Below are 20,737 nucleotides of genomic sequence, written 5' to 3' on the forward strand. Positions count from 1 at the left end.
GTTCATTGGAGGGACTGTTGTTGAAGCTGAAACTCCAATACTTTGGCCACCTCATGCGAAGAGTTGACTCATTGGAAAAGACCCTGATGCTGGGAAGGATTGGGGGCAGGAGGAGAAGGGGACGACAGAGGATGAGATGGCTGGATGGCATCACCGACTCAATGGACATGAGTTTGGATAAACTCCGGGAGTTGGTGATGGACAGGGAAGCCTGGCGTGCTGCAATTCATGGGGTCGCAGAGAGTCAGACACGACTGAGCAACTGAGTGGTTACTGATAAGGATATAACTGAAGTGGCATTTATGAAAGTAACCAATACCTACCAAGAGGTCATTGGCAGGATGTTTTACCGAGGAAATGGAGAACATCAGTGGTTTTAGGAAGCCAGAGAACTGTGATTAAATTAAAAGAACTTCTGCTATAATTCTGAACTAGAGGAGGGGACAGAGACTGTTTGAGGGCAGAGTTACTAACAGATTATCAGAAAAGAGAGGACTTAAAAAAATTTTTTTTTAAATAGTTACAAAGAGAGAAATTACACCAAACTACTGCTAAAATACTGGCTGGCAGAAAAATAAGAAAAGTTTAAGGCATAGTTGACATGAGTGTATATAAACAAGCAAATGTGTACAAATGAATTGAGTTAGCTGGGTGGAGGAAGCAGATTGTAAGCATCATTGTCAGTTGTTACACTAGTGTTCCCATTTCCCTTTGTCTTTTCATGCATGTATACATGTGTATATACACATATATATGCACACATACTCTCTTAGAACAAAATTCATGCTCTATGTGCTTTCCATAGGTCTATCATGTTTCTGACTCCTGCATATATATATTTTCCACTTCTAGAAAGTTAATGGAGGGACAGGCATGAGTCATCCCAAGTAACCCACAATATAGTCTACCTTCTTGTCACAGCTTTAACTGTGAACATGTACCAGAACTTCATCCTGGGACTTTTCAAGGCCTCAGGAGGATGGTCATCCAGTCCATCTGAGCACTTCAGTGGCTAGGGTTCTCTAATTCATGCAGCAGCCTATTCTGGTGTCAGACCATTTGACCTGTAGAAAGCGCTTCCGTATGCTGAGCCAAAATGTGCCTCCTGCAACTTGTTCCTGTTCACCCCAGCTCTGTCCTCCAGTTACAGAGAATAAGTCAATGCCCCTGCCATGGGACAGCATACAAACTCTTGAAGATAATTACCACGTCCTAAATCTCCTCTCACCCAGACTCCATGTCTTCAGGTCCTCAAACTGTCCCCAGTTTGACCCTGGCTCTCAGCATGTCCCACATACCACAGAAGGGGAAGGGAACACTCACCACACTTCACCATTCCGACCTCATAGCACTTCCGAAGTCGACAGGCCTGACAGCTTTTACGTCGGTTCTTGTCTATGGTACACTGATTTGTAGCTGGACAAATATAATCATTATGTCCTACAACAGAGCAAAAAAAAAAAAAAAAAGAGGAAGTTTATTGTTACAATATTTTGGATAATTCTCTTTTCTGGTCAACAACACAGCTAATGAACCCAGCTGAGAGATAGGAAAACAGCTTCTAGCTACAGGAACAGATGTAAAAACTAAGTGCCACCTCATCAGTGCCTCGTTAATGAGTATAGGAAATCTAGGAATATTTTGATATCCTACTTCTTGACCAGTAGGTTATTCTCTGCATGTTCTTAGAATTCTCAAGAGATACATTTACAAATACTCTTCTTTGGACATGGAAAGTGAGAGTCACCTGAAATTGATTTGCTCCAAGTCACAAAACTCCTTAAGAGTAGTACCTGGTGTCAGGTCACCAAACTAAACTTGTACTCTTTTGCATACATTTTTCTTTGGGATTTAACATGACATTTTAGTGGGAATTCACAGCTAACTAAGAGAACTAAACTGGTCAATAAGAGAATATAAAAATCAGCAAACTAAACAAGGAAAGAAAGAAGTGCCACTTGATAATCACCAGATTTTAAAGACCACTTCAAAAAGACATAGTTCCATGATTGAAACATAAGGAAATATTATAATCCTCTCTCCTTTCAGGTAGATTCCAGATTCCAGTAACATTCGTTCAACAAAACATAAATTGAACTTCAGTTGTTTGTGGCTTGCCAACCATGCCCTGAGTTCGCTTGGGTACCAGCAAAGGCACCTGAGAGATGCAAAAACCACTCTCTCAAGTCACACTCCATCCTGGCCGTGTACAGGAAGCAATGTGTTCCTAGCCTGACACATCAATGTTTCTGACCTGCTACTGATTTCCAGGTTCTTTTCATGAGCACCTCATTTACTTACATAACTTCCCTATAAAGAGCTATGATCCTCATTTTACAAATGAAAACACTTAAGCTCAGTTCAATAATCTTAAAGTTACTGCTTTAGTTTTCCATTTTGCATAATAAATTCCTTTAAAAGCTTAAAATAAAACAAATTTATTATCTCATAGTCCCCATGAATAGAGAGTTCAAGGGAAAGTTTACTCAGGGTCCCAACAAAGCTGCAACCAACGTGTTGACGGGGCTGTGACCTCATCTGAGGTTCAGGGTCTTCTTCCAAGCTCATTCAAGTTGTTGACAGAATTAATTTCTTGCAGTTGTATGACTGAGGTCCCCATTTTCTTGCTAGTTATAGCCTGGACACTGCTCTTAGCTCCTAGAGGCACTAGCCCAGAAGCACTTGACAATATGTCTGCTTTCTTCCAGGGTAGAAGAGTGCATCTCTGACTCCACTCCTCTCCCCAGGCTGCTATGATGGAGTCTTACATAACAAGAGTATAATCACAAGAGGTCATCCCATCACCATTTGCCATATAATGTAACCTAACTAACGCAGTCACTCATCATATATACAGGTTCTATACACACTTGAGAATAGGGGGTAATATAAGGTGTGCTATAAAACATTTTTTATTTATGTTTTATGTTTATGTATATTTATGTTTATGGAAATTCCCTCAGAGCTCTGTCGGTAAAGAATCTGCCTGCATAAGATTAGATGTCAATTACAGGAGAAAAACTATTAAAAATTCCAACATATGGAGGCTGAACAACATGCTGCTGAATAACCAACAAATCACAGAAGAAATAAAAAAAGCAATCAAAATATGCATAGAAATGAATGAAAATGAAAACACAACAACCCAAAACCTATGGGACACTGTAAAAGCAGTGCTAAGGGGAAGGTTCATAGCAATACAGGCTTACCTCAAGAAACAAGAAAAAAGTCAAATAAATAACCTAACTCTACACCTAAAGCAACTAGAAAAGGAAGAAATGAAGAACCCCAGTGTTAATAGAAGGAAAGAAATCTTAAAAATTAGGGCAGAAATAAATGCAAAAGAAACAAAAGAGACCATAGCAAAAATCAACAAAACCAAAAGCTTGTTCTTTGAGAAGATAAATAAAATTGACAAACCATTAGCCAGTCTCATCAAGAAACAAAGGGAGAAAAATCAAATCAACAAAATTAGAAATGAAAATGGAGAGATCACAACAGACAACACAGAAATACAAAGGATCATAAAAGACTATTATCAGCAACTATATGCAAATAAAATGGACAACTTGGAAGAAATGAATAAATTCTTAGAAAAGTACAACTTTCCAAAGCTGAACCAGAAGAAATAGAAAATCTTAACACACCATCACAAGCACGGAAATTGAAACTGTAATTAGAAATCTCCAACAAACAAAAGCCCAGGACCAGACGGCTTCTCAGCTGAATTCTACCAAAAATTTAGAGAAGGGCTAACACCTAGCCTACTCAAACTCTTCCAGAAAATTGCAGAGGAAGGTAAACTTCCAAACTCATTCTCTGAGGCCACCACCACCCTAATACTAAAAGCTGACAAAGATGCCACAAAAAAAACTACAGGCCAATATCACTGATGAACATAGATGCAAAAATCCTTAACAAAATCCTAGCAAACAGAATCCAACAACATATTAAAAAGATCATACATCATGACCAGGTGGGGTTTATCCCAGGGATGCAAGGATTCTTCAATATCCACAAATCAATCAATGTAATACACCACATAAACAAATTGAAAAATAAAAACCGTATAATTATTTCAATAGAGGCAGAGAAAGCCTTTGACAAAATTCAACATCCATTTATGATAAAAACCCTCCAAAAAGCAGGAATAGAAGGAACATACCTCAACATAATAAAAGCTATATATGACAAACCCACAGCAAACATTATCCTCAATGGTGAAAAATTGAAAGCATTTCCCCTAAAGTCAGGAACAAGACAAGGGTGCCCACTCTCGCCACTACTATTCAACATAGTTTTGGAAGTTTTAGCCACAGCAATCAGAGCAGAAAAAGAAATAAAAGGAATACAGATAGGAAAAGAAGAAGTAAAATTCTGTTTGCAGATGACATGATCCTCTACATAGAAAACCCTAAAGACTCCACCAGAAAATTACTAGAGCTAATCAATGAACATAGTAAAGCTGAAGGATATAAAATCAACACACAGAAATCCCTTGCATTCCTATACACTAACAATGAGAAAACAGAAAGAGAAATTAAGGAAACAATACCATTCACCATTGCAATGAAAAGAATAAAATACTTAGGAATATATCTACCTAAAGAAACAAAAGACCTATATATAGAAAACTATAAAACACTGGTGAAAGAAATCAAAGAGGACACAAATAGATGGAGAAATATACCGTGTTCATGGATCAGAAGAATCAATATAGTGAAAATGAGTATACTACCCAAAGCAATCTATAGATTCAATGCAATCCCTATCAAGCTACCAATAGTATTTATCAGAGAACTAAAACAAATAATTTCACAATTTGTATGGAAATACAAAAAAACTCAAATAGCCAAAGCTATCTTGAGAAAGAAGAATGGAACTGGAGGAATCAACCTGCCTGACTTCAGTCTCTACTACAAAGCCACAGTCATCAAGACAGTATGGTACTGGCACAAAGACAGAAATATAGATCAATGGAACAAAATAGAAAGCCCAGAGATGAATCCACGCACCTATGAACACCTTATCTTTGACAAAGGAGGCAAGAATAGACAATGGAGAAAAGACAATCTCTTTAACAAGTGGTGCTGGGAAAACTGGTCAACCTCTTGTAAAAGAATGAAACTATAACACTTTCTAACACCATACACAAAAATAAACTCAAAATGGATTAAAGATCTAAATGTAAGACCAGAAACTATAAAACTCCTAGTGGAAAATATAGGCAAAACACTCTCTGACATAAACCACAGCAGGATACTCTATGACCCACCTCCCAGAATATTGGAAATAAAAGCAAAAATAAACAAATAGGACCTAATTAAAATTAAAAGCTTCTGCACAACAAATGAAACTATAAGCAAGGTGAAAAGACAGCCTTCAGAATGGGAGAAAATAATAGCAAACAAAGCAACGGACAAACAATTAATCTCAAAAACATACAAGCAACTCCTGCAACTCAATTCCAGAAAAATAAACGACCCAATCAAAAAGTGGGCCAAAGAACTAAACAGACAGTTCTCCAAAGAAGACATACAGATGGCTAACAAACACATGAAAAGATGCTCAACATCACTCATTATCAGAGAAATGCAAATCAAAACCACAATGAGGTACCATTTCACACCAGTCAGAATGGCTGCTATCCAAAAGTCTACAAGCAATAAATGTTGGAGAGGGTGTGGAGAAAAGGGAACCCTCTTACACTGTTAGTGGGAATGCAAACTAGTACAGCCACTATGGAGAACAGTGTGGCGATTCCTTAAAAAACTGGAAATAGAACTGTCATATGACCCAGCAATCCCACTGCTAGGCATACACACCGAGGAAACCAGAATTGAAAGACACACGTGTACCCCAATGTTCATCACAGCACTGTGTTATAATAGCCAGGACATGGAAGCAACCTAGATGTTCATCAGCAGACAAATGGATAAGGAAGCTGTGGTACATATACACAATGGAATATTACTCAGCCATTAAAAAGAATATATTCGAATCAGTTCTAATGAGGTGGATGAAACTTGAGCCTATTATACAGAGCGAAGTAAGCCAGAAAGAAAAACACCAATACAGTACACTAACACATATATATGGTAGTATTTAGAAAGATGGTAACAACAACCCTGTATGCAAGACAGCAAAAGAGACACAGATGCATAGAAGAGTCTTTTGGACTCTATGGGAGAGGGCAAGGGCAGGATGATACGGGAGAATGGCATTGAAGCATGTAAATTATCATATGTGAAACGAATCGCCAGTCCAGGTTTGATTTATGATACAGGGTGCTCGGGGCTGGTGCACTGGGATGACCCAGAGGGATGGGATGGGGAGGGAGGTGGGTTCTGGAAGGGGAACACATGTACACCCATGGCAGATACATGTCAATGTATGGCAAAACCAACACAATATTGTAAAGTAAAAAAATAAATTAATTAATTTTTTTAAAAAAAGAATCTTCCTGCAATGCAGGAGACCTGGGTTTGATTCCTGGGTAGGGAAGATCTGCTGGAGAAGGAAATGGCAATCCACTCCAGTATTCTTGCCTGGAAAATCCCATGAACAGAGGAGCCTTGCGGGCTACAGTCCATGGGGTCGCAAGAGTCGGACATGACTTAGCAACTAAACCACCACCACCATAAAACATTTTAAGGGACAGATAATTATCTTGTTGTTGGTTTTAGCCTCACTTATATTCAAAAATAAATTTTAAAACCCAAAATATATTTCTAATCAGAGACTTTCTATTGTAGTTTCGAACATAATGCTTTATAGTTAGAAGGGAAATGTAATCCCACAGTACTTCCCATAGCAGGAGCAATCTTTCACATATCTTCTAAAGCCTTAAAGAACTGTACATGATGTTATCCTCACTGATTTTATAATGAGGTTTACAATAAGCATTTAAGGAACAACTAGAGGTTGGAATTTATTTTTCTCTCAGAGTTTGTTGTAAAAAAGCATTTTAATTTTTTAAAAAAGGATTGGAAAACACAATAATATGAATACGATAGCCTACAGAATGTCTTGTGCAAGAAGGTCACAGTAATTCACTTCATTTCTGGCAAAAAGAAAAAAGTCCTCCTTGAACTGCACCAAACACTGCATATATTAAAATGGTTTTCTTGCTCCATGCAACAGTCTGAGAAGCATACTACTCTACATGAACAGAACTAACAAAGATGCAAAGCAAAATTAAAGGCAAATCATGAAGCTAATTCTTTAAGATATAAAGCTTTACAGGGAGGCCTGGCTTGCTGCAGTCCATGGGGTCACAAAGAGTCGGACACAACTAAGCGACTGAACTGAATCCATACAAAGTACTCAATTATAATTTGTTGAATAAATGAATGCATATGAATGTGTGAGCTTCCCTTGTGGCTAAGACAGTAAAGAATCTGCCTGCAATGCAGAATACCTGGGTTTGATCCCTGGGTGGAAGATCCCCTGGAGAAGGGAATGGCTACCCTTGTCTGACTCTTCGCGACCCCGTGAACAGTAGCCCACCAGGCTCCCCTGTCCATGGGATTCTCCAGGCAATAACTGGAGTGGATTGCCAATCCCTCCTCCAGGTGATCTTCCTGACCCAGGGATCGAACTCGCATCTCTTATGTTTCCTGCGTCGGTAGGCAGATTCTTTACCCCTAGCACCACCTGTGGAGCTTATCATACAAGTAGAAATTTTACTCATAAGTATTTACCTGAAAGAAACAAAAAGATATGTCTAAACAGAGAGATATGCATAAATGTTCACAGCAGTTTTATTCAAAATATCATAAAACTAGAAACAACTCAAATGAACAAATAAACTGTAATTCCCTGGTGGTTCAGTGGTTAGGACTCTGCACTTCCATCCCAGAGTTCTATCCCTGTTCAGGGAACTAAGATCCCACAAGCCTTGCAATGTGACCAAAAAATAGAACAAATAAACAAAATGGGGTACACTTACTGGAATATTAGTAACAAAATGGAATGAACTACTAATACATCCAACAACACAGATAAATCTTAAAAGCATCATGATAAGTGAAAGCAACCATACACAAATGGTTATAAACTTTAAGATGCAATTATATGACATTCTAGAAAAGGCAAAATTATAAGGACAGAAAATAGATCAAGGGTCACCAGAGCCTGGGAAGCTTGGGTGAGTTTGGCTGCAATGGGTGTGAATGAATATTTTGAGGTTATAACAATGTTCCGTATCTTAATCACGGTGGTGGTTACATGACTACATATATTTTCAAAATTCATAAAACTGTAAAATTTGTGGCTTCCCTGGTGGTCCAGTGGTTAAGACTCCACTCTTCCACTGCAGGAAGCGTGGGTTCAATTTCTGGTGGGGAACTAGGATCCCACATGCCACATGGCTTGGCCAAAAAAACCAAAAAAAACTATAAAATTAAAATAGAGGAATTTTGTTGTATGTAAATTATATCTCAAACAAAAAAAAAAATAAAGTCTTATATTTTTTAAATCAATGAAAATGGATTTACTTAATAAAACAAAGTGAAGTGAAGTGAAAGTCGCTCAGTTGTGTCTGACACTTCGTGACCCCATGGACTATACAGTCCACAGAATTCTCTAGGCCAGAATACAGGTATGGGTAGCTGTTCCCTTCTCCAGGGGATCTACCCAATCCAGGGATCTAACCCAGGTCTCCCACATTACAGGTGGATTCCTTACCAGCTGAGCCAGCAGGGAAGCCCAAAAGAATTCATTTTATTCATTTTCAATTTATGAAAATATATTTGATTCTCATTCCATTTGACATACCAAAAAAATTGAGTAGCTGTTTTGAGTTACTGCAATGCATTTATACCAGAGGGCTCCAAAAATAGGCAGAGTCCAAAGTAATAATCAATTAGGCATTAAGCAGTTGTAAGAGCACTAACATTACCATTTGCACATTTGGGATGTGACATTCCTTTTCCCTTTCCTAACAGCTCCTTTGCTAGTGCATTAGGAAGGAATGATGTGGGGAAAGCATAGTAAACTTATTATCAGCTGCAGTCTCAGGGTCCATGAAATATAGTCCATGCAGAGATTTTTCCCAAGGTGCAAATAAGAAAAATTCTCTCTTTTAAGGATGTAGTTAGTTGTTTTGGATCAAAACTTCCTTTAGAATATAAAATTCTAGAACCTCAACAAAGTAGAGAATTGTCATCGTATCAAGAGTTTGGTTCTGAATTTCAGAAAATCTAAATTGTTCTTATCATATATCACAGGAAACTGGACCTGGCCTGATAATCTACTAGTACAATGATCACAAACAAAAAAATTTTAAGCACTGAAAATGTTAAATACAGAAAAGTTCTGTGTATATAAACGAAAAAATAGCCAACCATGATTTATGTTTTGATAATATTTGATGACATCAGCTTCCTTTATCTGTGTTGTTTTTCCTTTTGACAAGCAAATGAGCTTGGAAATGGCAGAGGCCCTCATCCACCTAATTATGAAGATTTTAGAGGAGATGGGTTTAAATGAGGATAGGATTAGAAGAGAAACAACACAGGCAGAAAGAAAAGACGCTGACATTTGAAAACAAAAGAGTTAAAAGAAAGTTAGAATAACTTGAATTTGCAAGTAGTTCTACTCTTGCAATGTTTATAATTGACCAAATATTTTCACATAACTAACCTCATTTCATTTTTTTAGTAACTGTCTCCATTTCACAGACGAGGAATCAGGCTGGGACTTCAAGTCACAGAGCTACTAAGTGGAGGGTTGAGGACAAACAGGTGCTCATCTATGAAGGGTGAATTTCCCAGGGACTGGGAGGAAGGTGATTCCTTATCTACTAACATTCTACCCCTCATCTCCCTCTAGATTACATCAGCTTCTCTGCTTGAGGGGAAATGCTCTCAACCTAGAGTTCCATTGGGTGAATTAACTCAGTAAATTGCTGTTCACCACTTGCATACTATGAACTGCTTTAAGGTAGCTTTCCTCAACCGGTTAAGAACAAGGCTTTGGCAGAAAAGGGAAGGGAGCTCTGAGATGGGAACACAGGACACTGCCTGGAAGAAGGGCTGACAAGGGAGGGGTTACGGGGTAGAGAGACAGCTGAGAGCACAAGAAAGCAAGAAAGTGCCTGCAGCAAATTAGGACTGGCAAGGAGACGTGTGGCAAGGGGCTGATTGGCCTTGAAACCAGGTGCGTACAATTTGAAACTGATTAAAGAGATAATTTAACAAAATCAAAGAAACAAAAAGCCAGCCTAGCAGAAATTTGGAGAAGGGTAGGGAAACAGTCTAAACTCACACCAGAAAATGGGATTGTGAAGGAGGTTCCACTAGTTGAGCTACTGATAGCATAAAATATCTCCTCTCTTTCCTCAGGAGCCAGCCCACCATCACAGCGTATGCTAGATATTAAACATAAGCCAAAGGAAGAAACAATCTTCGCAGTTCCTAATGGGCACACATTTTTTCCAACCTTCACAAAGGTTATGTTTTTTCCTAGGAAGACGGCAAGGGGTGATGGTGGTGCAAGATCCATTCGGGTTTGGGGGTAGAGATCCGTGTGAAAGATAAAGTACTCTATACTTGAAACAATCTCCCCCACCCCCAAACACACATGATCCTCTGAACCGCTCATCAAGTACTCTGTGTACCAAGCAGGCCAAACAAAGGTGAAATTTCTGCCAGGTCATCTGCAAACTTGTTTAAAAGCAAAGTGGAAAACAAAAAAAAGCAGCTAACAACACTCTTGTACCTTGAATGCTTCTTTTAAAAAAGGCCTTACATCCTTCACATGACCAGACTCCATAGTGATATCCCGACGCATAATCGCTGCAGACAGCACAGAAGTGGGCATCCCTCTTTGAACTTGGACTAGTAACAGGGCTGGCACAACTGCTCCCACTAGCCTTCCTTTTCAATGTCTCCCTAGGGGCAAAGAGAACATTCACTGTAAAAGAACATTGACGGTAAAACAAGACCTTTCTAGAAAAAGGAACAGCATGAACATTGCCTCATGTATCTCTTTGCCCTCCAGGCTTCATAATAAATATATTCCAAGAGATCTGATCAAGCAAAACCTTTGTTACTGATATCAGATCTATTAAGAGTCGCCCTGTCGGGATGGCTGGTGTCTGAAAGTGGATAGGGGAGTTTACACCCATCCACGCAGTGCGGACGAACACCGGTTACCATGGAGAACTAGCTGTAGCCATCAGGGTGTACATCTCTGTAATCAGTGACCACATCAAGTCTGGGTGGGAACAGTGGGGAAAAGGGAAGAGCGAAGGAGAAGAGAAGGGGAGAGCATAAACACATGCCTGTCCCTTGAGAAGGCTCTGAAGAAAGCAGGTGTTCAATGCAGGGTGGAGAGAGGGCCAAGGCTCACCACAGAGGAAGGGAGGACCCACAAGGGAGCACCGGCAGACCCAAGAACACACCGGACTGGTTCCTAACTTTGCTACAGCATGTTTCCTTTGACAAGGACATGGTAGAGGTATGATTGATTTATAAATTTAATATGCTGTGGTTTAATGTACCCAAATATTAGCAGAACTCTGATTAGAACTTGTCCTCAGAAATAAGATATTTCTTCCTTTAAAAGTTGAATGAGAAGACATTATTTTTAAAAAGTTATCTACACTTTTCATATTCTTTTACCAATCAAAAAGTTCTTTAAAAAAGAAAAATAAAATTAGTGTGTAATACGGCTTTCTCAAAGTTTTATGATATTTGAAAGTAATAAACTTCAAAATCAAATATGCTGTAACTTGGTACTTGGGTTGTTGTGTAACGTTATGTCCCCTCATGCTTCTCCCTATACTACCTCTGCCCTCCGTAGCCATGACTATCATTAAAACGATCAGAGTTCAATCCCTGGTTGAGGAAGTAAGATCCCACAAGCCACACAGCACAAAATATACACGTGTGTGTGTGTGTGTGTGTAACAAACTGAATGCAAATAATCCACTGTTACCTTGCACTTAGAGTTTAAGAATGTTCAATTAAAGTCCACATTTAGTTTCCTGTCATTCTTTATAAAATGTTACTTAGTTCACTGTTTAAAATCTGTACCAGTGTTTGTCTTTTCATCTGTCTAGTATTTCAACAAGTTGTAATACCGATGGTTACTTTTACCTTAGACATAATTTGTTGTGAACACTAATTTGTGATTTCACTTCAAGATAAGAAGGATCTAACTTGAAAGTAAAAATTCCTTTTCCAAACTCAAATCACTTCATCAAGAAGAAGGTAATTTAAGTCTTTATTTTCTAAAGACAGTCATGAAGTGAATTCTCCCCCACAACACAGATCTACAAGTTCAACTTTTTAGTAAGGACTAGAATATCAGAATAGATACTCTAGAATTCAGAACATCAGATGTTTCAGGTGCCCTATGTGATAATGAAGACCTTGTATAACACATATCTTTCTTCTCACTAATCATAAAGCAATCTGAATATCAGCCATAATGTAATTCAGAATGAAGACTGGATTTACCTGTTCACAGGTAAGGTGTGTTCTAATGATCTGGTTTCACACCAAGGACTCTTTTGAGGTTCTGCATACAGAAGTGACGACTGGCAATGGATGGCTAAAGGAGAGAGGTGTCCAGGAGTTGGCCACAACACATTTGGGCTTGTGGCCTGTCGACCAGGCCCATCTTCCGAGTTATCGGGAATACTGTAATTCATCACCGCAGGGCTATAGAATGTCATGGCTGAGTATTCATGGCGGCTCTCTACATAGGAGGAAGGTATATATATGGGGCCTGGCTCCAGGGGTAGGATGGATTGACCACAGTTGTAGGAAACAGGAGAGTTAAGGCTAGATGGTGAGTTTTTGACATCCATGTCTTGAGTAGGTAACAGCTAGGAAAACCCCTTGTGAGAAGACGCACAAAAGGACATTATAATGTTCTCAGAGTCATGGACAGGTATGGCTGTAAAGAAAAAAAGAAAAGACATTTCTAAGTTACAGGTACAAGCATACTGTGAAAAAGGCTGACACATTTTTATTATACACACACACTTATATGGAACTAGAAATACATCCTGAAAAATATACACACGACCTCAGAGGGGTAGGAATAAAAGGCATGGAATTCATTTTCTTCTTCATTCACTTCCATAAAGCTTTTGTTGTTAACTATAAGAATTTTCTACCATGAGAATTTAATATAAAATACTTTTAAAAGTTAAAATACACAGGGAGTTCCCTGGTAGCTTAGTAGTTAGGACTTTGGGCTCTCAGTACTGTGGCCTGGGTTCAATCTCTGGAGGAAAAAAAAAAAAACTTAAAAAATATAAGATTAAATAAAAACGCCAACCAGTTTTTTCCCCCTAGAAGTAGATAGATTCATTTTTAAATTCTTAAAGAAAAATAAACAAAAATAACCAGGAAAACCCTCAAAGGGTAGATTAGTAAGCATGACTAGCATTAACAGATCTTCAAATATATTATGAACAGACAATGATAAAAAAAGGAATACGTAGGCCAATGCACCTGTCAATGATCAATTTATTGCCTCTCACCTTCTAATGCACTCTTCAATATACGCAATATGTCTGAGCCACCAGGGAAGAACCTAATATATGTTCTATGGCAATGGAATTCCCTTAAGCGTTTAAACTGAGCCCAGTGCTAAACTTTCTCAGTAGAGGGCGCTGCAGGGACTGCAGGAGGAAGAGACCGCTGTGATTTCTGGCAGGGGCAGAGGCTGACACTGTGGGTGAGAACAGCCAGTGGAGCCTGTGCTAGTCCAGAACGAGATCCCACTGCAAACTTGTAACCCTGGCACGGCAAGAACCTTTCTGCAATGACTTGTTCAGACTATGGCCTGAGGAGTTAGAGAAGTTGTTCCTTGTGCAAGCTTCATCACCAGCATCTGCATGCTCTGAAGACCTTCTGCTCTGGCAGGCAATTGGATTTCCAGGGCACGCCCACACCACGAAACGCTGATTGCCTGCTCCCCACCTGCAACTCTTGACCACTTTTGTCTGGGTAAACCAGTGAACATTTTAATGGCCAAACCATCTTTTCCAAGGAGGTCCGAACACCCCACCCTCCCCACCCCCCACCAAAGTTTGTCCATCCTTGGGTACTCTACCTCGGCTCTTGCGTGCTTTATAGAGTTTCTTACATCTTACACTTAATCTCCCATCACAGTTGGTAATTCTTATATTAGACTCCCCCTGTCTGTGTAGTTTCTCTCCTAACTGGAAAGAAACACACTGCTATGCAACAGAATAGAAAATCCCAAAACAGCAAATTTAAAAGTCAAAAGTTTTTGGAAATTTGTCATATGATAAAGGTGATATCTCAAATCACTACAAAAACATTGGAACACAGAATAATCATTGGAAAAATAAATGTATACCAGAATAAACTCCAAGTGTTAAGAGAGAATTGGAAAGAGAAAGGAGAGGGAGGAGGAAGGGAGAGGGGGTAAGACAGGAATGGGGGGAGGAAGAGGGGACTGCACAGGTACTAGAAGAAAACGAAGATAAATCCCCCTATAATACGGGTGTAGGGGAAACCTTAACTATGACTCAAACTCCAGATGCAATTAAAAGATGTGCATAAAAGTACATAAACTCATGAAAGTAAATATCTGCATATCATAAAAACAGCATAAGTCAGTGCTCACTTTGGCAGCATATATACTAAAAACGGGAATAATACGGAGATTAGCATGGCTCCTGTGCATGCATGACATGCAAATTTTGAAGCATTTCATATTTTTTCATGATATCACATATATGTGGAATCTAAAAAAAGGTACAAATGAATCTATTTACAAGACAGAAATAGATTCAACGATGTAGAAAACTTATGGTTATCAAGGGGGAAGGATAAATTGGGAGACTGGGATTGACATATATACATTACTATATATAAAATAGATAACAATAAGAACCTACTGTATAGCACTGGGAACTCTACTTGATACTCCGTACTGACTTTTATGGGAATAGAATTTTAAAAAAGAGTGAATGTGTTATTTGTATAACTGATCCACTTCGCTGTACAGCAGAGACTAACACAACCTTGTAAATCAACTATATTCCACTAAAAATTAATTTTAAAACACACTATAACTCAAAACGTTAATGACAAATTGGAAAAAAATACTCCCAACTCACATTAGAAACAAAGAGTTAATGTCTCTCTTATATAGAGAGCTCTTAAATGAAGATAAAAAAAAAACCCCAAACTTCATTAGAAAAACAGGCAAAAAACACAAACAGAACACATAAAAAGGAAGGCAAATGGTTCTTAAAACACATACAAAGATGTTCAACTTTGTTCAATAAAGAGATACAAATTAAACTGTACCAAAATACCATTTCTCACTGATGTTTGCCAAAAACACAAATGTTTTACAACAGACTCTCTTGGCAAGGTTATGGAAAAAAACATGGACTGGCTTCTACACTGTTGGTGAGAATGCAAAATGGCACAACTTCCATGAGTATTTGGCAATAAATAGCAAAATTACATATGCTTTGGACTATGAGTCCATACTGATGTTCAAATAAAATCATCTGCTACCATTGCAAGTGACTGATACATCAGTTCCTCACTCTGATAATTAGTAACTAGGGGAAAAGAATTAAACCTGTACTCTGCCTTTTTAAGAGAACGTGTAGTTTATCCCTAGAGGGGGAAACGCTTCTTTACCAAAGAATGCCACTCAATAAGTAGTTCAGAAAAATATTCAGATGGATAGATAGGTAAAGCAGGCAAATAAATAAAAATGCTGATAATTACTGATTCCAGATAGTGAATATATGGACATTATACTAGTCTTTCAACTTTTCTGTAACTGAGATTTTTCATGATAAGAAGCTTGGAGAAAAAACAAAATACAAGAGATTAAAAATGGAAACCTTAAAAAAAGTTAAAATACCTGGAATAATACAAGTCGAGGAAGGGAACAATGACCTTTAATAATGAGACTGGTTGAGAGAGATCATTAAGAAATTTGCCTAGAGAAGTTTTCCATTTTCAGTATTTTCAGCTCCCGCTGGCACCTACCTCCATATGCAGGCAGCTTGGCTCTCTAAAGCTCCCGATTCCTTCTTCCTGACATTTTCCTTTGAATGCTCACTCCATTTGTCATCAAAACAATAAATCTGTGGTGGTTTTAAAAAAATATCCACGGTCTTCAACACTCCTCCCTTCAAAAGATGGTGCCTAACCTCCCCTTTGAGTATGGGCTACATTTAGTGACACCCTTCTAGAATAAATTATGGCAGAATGAATGGCATGCACTTCCTTGACTAGGATGTCAAAGGCACTGCAGCCTCTATCTGGCTTGCTCTCTTGGATCACTCATTCTGCGAGAAAGCTACTTGCCATATTGTGAGGACACTTAAGTAGCCCTACAGTGGCCTCTTGCCAACATCCAGTAAGGAACTATAGCCCCAGTCTAATGGTCAGGTGACTGCAGCTCTGGACAATATCCTAGCTAAACTGCTTCTGGATTCCTCTCAGAAACCATGTGAGATGTTTGTCGTTTTAAGCTGCTAAACTTGACGACAATTTGTTATAGAGCACTAGCTAATGGTACAATACATGCATGCATGCTAAATCACTAGTCATGTCCAACTCTTTGTGGCCCTATGGACTATAGCCCTCCAGGCTCCTCTGTCCATGGGATTCTCCAGGCAGGAACACTGGAGTGGGTTGCCATGCCCGCCTCCAGGGGATCTTCCTGACCCAGAGATCAAACCCAAACCTCTTATGTCTCTAGCATTGGCAGGTGGGTTTTTTACCACTAGTGCCACCTGGGAAGCCCAACTGGTACAATATCCATGGAAAAATTCATTATTTTCCTCCCCCAAGCCACTCTTTTCCTATTTGTGTTAATGACAAAGCCCATTACAGTTATCTGTCTTCTCCCCTTCATCCAGCTGCCTTTCATCAAACCCATCATCATGAGTTTTTCTCTCCATTATGCCTTTCCCCCATTAAGTCTTTTACCACCATTGGAGCAAGCTCTTGCTACTTCTTATCTGTGCATCTTAAATAAGTTCCTCACTGCTCCTAGACTCCAATTAGCTCTCTCCAGGGCCCCAGATGGGCTAGATTAACATTCTTAAAAACCCAGCTCTGAGCAGCCCTCTGCTTCCCACCAGCCTCTTCTAAGCCATGCTCTTCTAACAGTCAAGGCATTCCACTATGTTGCCCCAACTCATCACTCCACTCTAACCTCCTTCATTTTCCTACAGAAAACTTGCCGCGTCCATAAGAAATACACAAAGTACATTGTGAAGTGGTTGGCATTCTATGCCTTAACACTTTTTTCACAGTAGCACCGCTATTAGATGAGAACTACACTGAATCTTTCTTGGAAGTGCTAACAGTGGAGTGGGAGAGTAAGAAGTACGTACAATTAGGTTTTAAGCTCCCTGAAAGCACACACTATATTTTATTCACCTTCCAATACAATGCTATAAATATCTATTTTAAGAAAAGAATATGAAGAAACTTCCCTGGCAGTCCAGTGGTTAAGACTCCATGTTCTCAATGCAGGCAGCACAGGTTTGATCTGTGGTCAGGGAACTAAGATCCCACATGATGCAGATTAAAAACAAGAAAAAAATGAAGAAATGTGTCGAAAATATATGCTTTCAGCCAGTAAAGAGTATTAATCAAAGATGGAGCACTTTCAGTAGGCATGGTATTAAGCAGATACAGAGGATCTAAAGGAGTCCCAACACATGCACCCTGCCTTCAAGGAGCCATGGTGCCCAGTAAAGGAGGCAGGCAGACCAGGTAAAATAACAAAGAACTAGTACAAAGGTGCTACCACTTCCAATCAGCACTGACTGACCACAAGGGACCGGAGAGAGAATGGTAGCTAAAGATGAATATAAAACCAAGGAAGTTTTAAAAAATATCTATGTGTATTTATTAATCATGAGTACAGGATTCTGTATTTCAACTACTTAGATTCCCAGTCAACATATACATATCCCTGATTCCTAAAAGAAAATATGAAGGATAAAGCATAATGCTAATTATTGTCAAAACTAGCAATTTCCAAACTTTAAAAAGTTGTAGTAAAATATACATCAAGCTTACCATCCTATTTCTAAGTTTACAGTTCAGTAATGTCAAATACATTCTCTTTGTCATGCAACCAAGCTCTAGAACTCTTCATCTTGCAAAACTAAAGCTCTACATGTGTTAAACAACTTCCCCATTCTGCCCTCCCCCAGCTCCTTGGCAACCACCATTCTACTTCTGTCTATGTGCGTGCGTGCGTGCTAAGTCACTTCAGTCATGTTCGACTCTTTGCGACCCCATGGACTGTAGCCTGCCAGGTTCTCTGTCCGTGGGATTCTGAAGGCAAGAGTACTGGAGTGAGTTGCCATTTCCTACTCCATCTGTCTGTACAGATTTAAATTATTTAGCACCTCACATACGAGGAATCATACAGTGTTCGTTCTTTGTGACTGGCTTATTTCACCAAGCCTAATGTCCTCAAGCTTCACCCATGTTGTCACACGTGTCAGAATTTCTTTTTTAAGGCTGAATAATATTCCATTGATGTTTACACCACATTGTGTCTATCAAGGAAAGTCTTTAATAGAGATCCCTGAAAACATTTATAGAACCATGGAAATGACCTGTTAAAAGCAAGCAACTGAATATACGAGTTGGAAATTAGGTCACTGGTAGCCTTTAGATGTCAGCTCCAAAATTGACTGTATTGTTAGGAGGTTTTTTATCCCTCAATTTGCCCTAAAAACACCTCTCCCATTTCAATCCACCTACATATACACATACACTGTGCTTATGTTTTCCATATTGTACCTCGGTGACTGTATTTAGTGTGTTATTTTTGCTAAATGATCTGAGCATCTTATGTGGCCAAGTATTTAATCAAAAGACATTTAAAGTATTTTAAAACACAATTTAAACAGTATACTGTTGAGAACAAAATACTTAAGTAACAGCATAAAAATTGTATTTATGCATAATGTAATCTGGAAGCAATATTGAAGTATAGCTGATTGGGGCTTCCTAGGTGGTGCTAGTGGTAAAGAAGCCACCTGCCAATGCAGAAGACATGAGACGGGTTCAATCCCTGGGTCTGGCAGATCCTATGGAGAAGGAAATGGCAACCCACTTCAGTATTCTTGCCTGGAAAATTCCATGGACAGAGGAGCCTGGCAGGCTACAGTTCACAGGGTCCCAAAGAGTTGGACACGACTGAAGTGACTTAGCATGCATGCACATAGTTGATTTACAGTATTAAATTTTTATTTCTTGAACTTAAAAAAAGAAAACAAGATGGCTTACACAATTTAATAATAGTTTTAAAAAAGCATATCCAAAGTTTAGTGTGATCACCATGGTGAGTACCCCAACTTTCTCATACAGTTCTTTAGTCATTAAGTCATGTCCACCTCATTATGGACTATAGCCCACCAGACTCCTCTCTATCCATGGGATTTCCCAGGCAAGAATCCTGGAGCGGGTTGCCATTTCCTTCTCCAGAGGATCTTCCTGACCCAGGGAGCCAACCCACATCTCCTGCATTGCAGGCAGATTCTTTACTGCTGAGCCTCTGGGTAAGCCTATTTGTTATACAGAACACGACTCACAGTAAACTTACATAAGGATAACTTCAACACTCTCAATCATCAAAAGAAGATCAAATTATATTCAAGAAATTAAGCAGGAAAGCAGCAGATTTTAAAATAAGAATTTGAAAGCAGGCTTCAACGTAATACTCAACTTTTAAAAACCAATTGTTTAAACAAAAAAAAAATCATTCTCTGAACATTTTGGCCAATCAAGGTTGGACTGACTTTCATGCTGTCCCAACTTTACTTTGCCCAAAAGAAATGTATTTGGCATTTCAGCTTAAGTAGCTCAGAAAAGCCAACCCACTAAACTATCAGAAAACCAAGGCTATCTTTTCCTTTCATTAGGCCTCTTAAAACCATAAAGTTTCTACTAACACAAAGAGATGAACAGTAGCAAGGAAACCCATGAACTTGAAATAACACTCCCCATTATCTAGTTGGAAAGAGAAAATACCATTTAAAATGAAAATGACATCTCTCTCAAGAGCAAAGAATCGATCCCATTGAACTTTCTCACCGACAACTGAAATGTTCATTCTCAACCCAGAAATGCTGAAATGATCTGTCAGATGCATACCACAAAATAGCAAATGCCAGGAGATTCATCCAGGCAATCAATCGGACACCACAGCAACTTTGTTTAGAAAATAAGAGTTTTATACATATCTACCAACTTCTCTGGAATTTCCACACACATCCCAGTACCATGATAATTAATGTGATAGCTGGTTGCTGGACAGTGCTTAAGAGAGTGTGCTGGGTTTTGCTTGGGTATCTTTTAAATTATCCAGATTCACATGACAACTATTTGTCAGTGGAGTCTTGGGTAACTAATAAGTTGGTAGCCAATGCAAAGGGTTTTTCCTCCTTAAGCAAAGACACAACAAAGGGTGATGAATTTAAATCACTGCAGTAGACCTGGGACACGAGAGAACAGGTAGCAAAAGGAAAGTCTTCTCCATTGGAGGTCTAGAAAAGTGAATAAACAACCTGTGGTCATTTAAGCAGTTCTGCTCTAAACCAGGAATATAAACTGACTGAAGGAAAGAATTCCCAAAAGAATAAACTTCTACAACAATGTACCAACTGGATTTTCCGAACACATTGGTTTGAACATCCAAGCATTGCCTCTGTGACCACAAGCTCTGGTATAACAAGGAAAAA

At 38.9% G+C, this 20,737-nt stretch overlaps 1 protein-coding gene and 1 non-coding gene across 2 annotated transcripts in view; one reads left to right on the forward strand and one right to left on the reverse strand.

The window, feature by feature from the left end:
- The window catches only part of ESR2 (estrogen receptor 2), a 103,839-nt gene that overhangs the window by 40,746 nt on the left and 42,356 nt on the right, over window positions 1-20,737 (reverse strand). Inside the window, exons 3-7 of the mRNA XM_081509861.1 lie at window positions 17,464-17,537; window positions 16,008-16,105; window positions 12,468-12,909; window positions 10,723-10,895; window positions 1,324-1,440 (exon numbers count right to left, since the gene is read on the reverse strand). Of these exons, the coding sequence (XP_081365987.1) occupies window positions 1,324-1,440; window positions 10,723-10,895; window positions 12,468-12,820 (643 nt within the window). The 5' untranslated portion in view covers window positions 12,821-12,909; window positions 16,008-16,105; window positions 17,464-17,537. The remainder of the gene's footprint in view (window positions 1-1,323; window positions 1,441-10,722; window positions 10,896-12,467; window positions 12,910-16,007; window positions 16,106-17,463; window positions 17,538-20,737) is intronic.
- LOC145515946 (U6 spliceosomal RNA) lies at window positions 14,609-14,712 on the forward strand. The gene has a single exon (XR_014061146.1). It is a non-coding gene; the product is annotated as a U6 spliceosomal RNA (small nuclear RNA).

Source organism: Giraffa tippelskirchi, chromosome 7 (assembly GCF_054371585.1).
Source record: "Giraffa tippelskirchi isolate mGirTip1 chromosome 7, T2T-mGirTip1v1.2.pri, whole genome shotgun sequence".
Classification (NCBI taxonomy): Eukaryota; Metazoa; Chordata; class Mammalia; order Artiodactyla; family Giraffidae; genus Giraffa; species Giraffa tippelskirchi.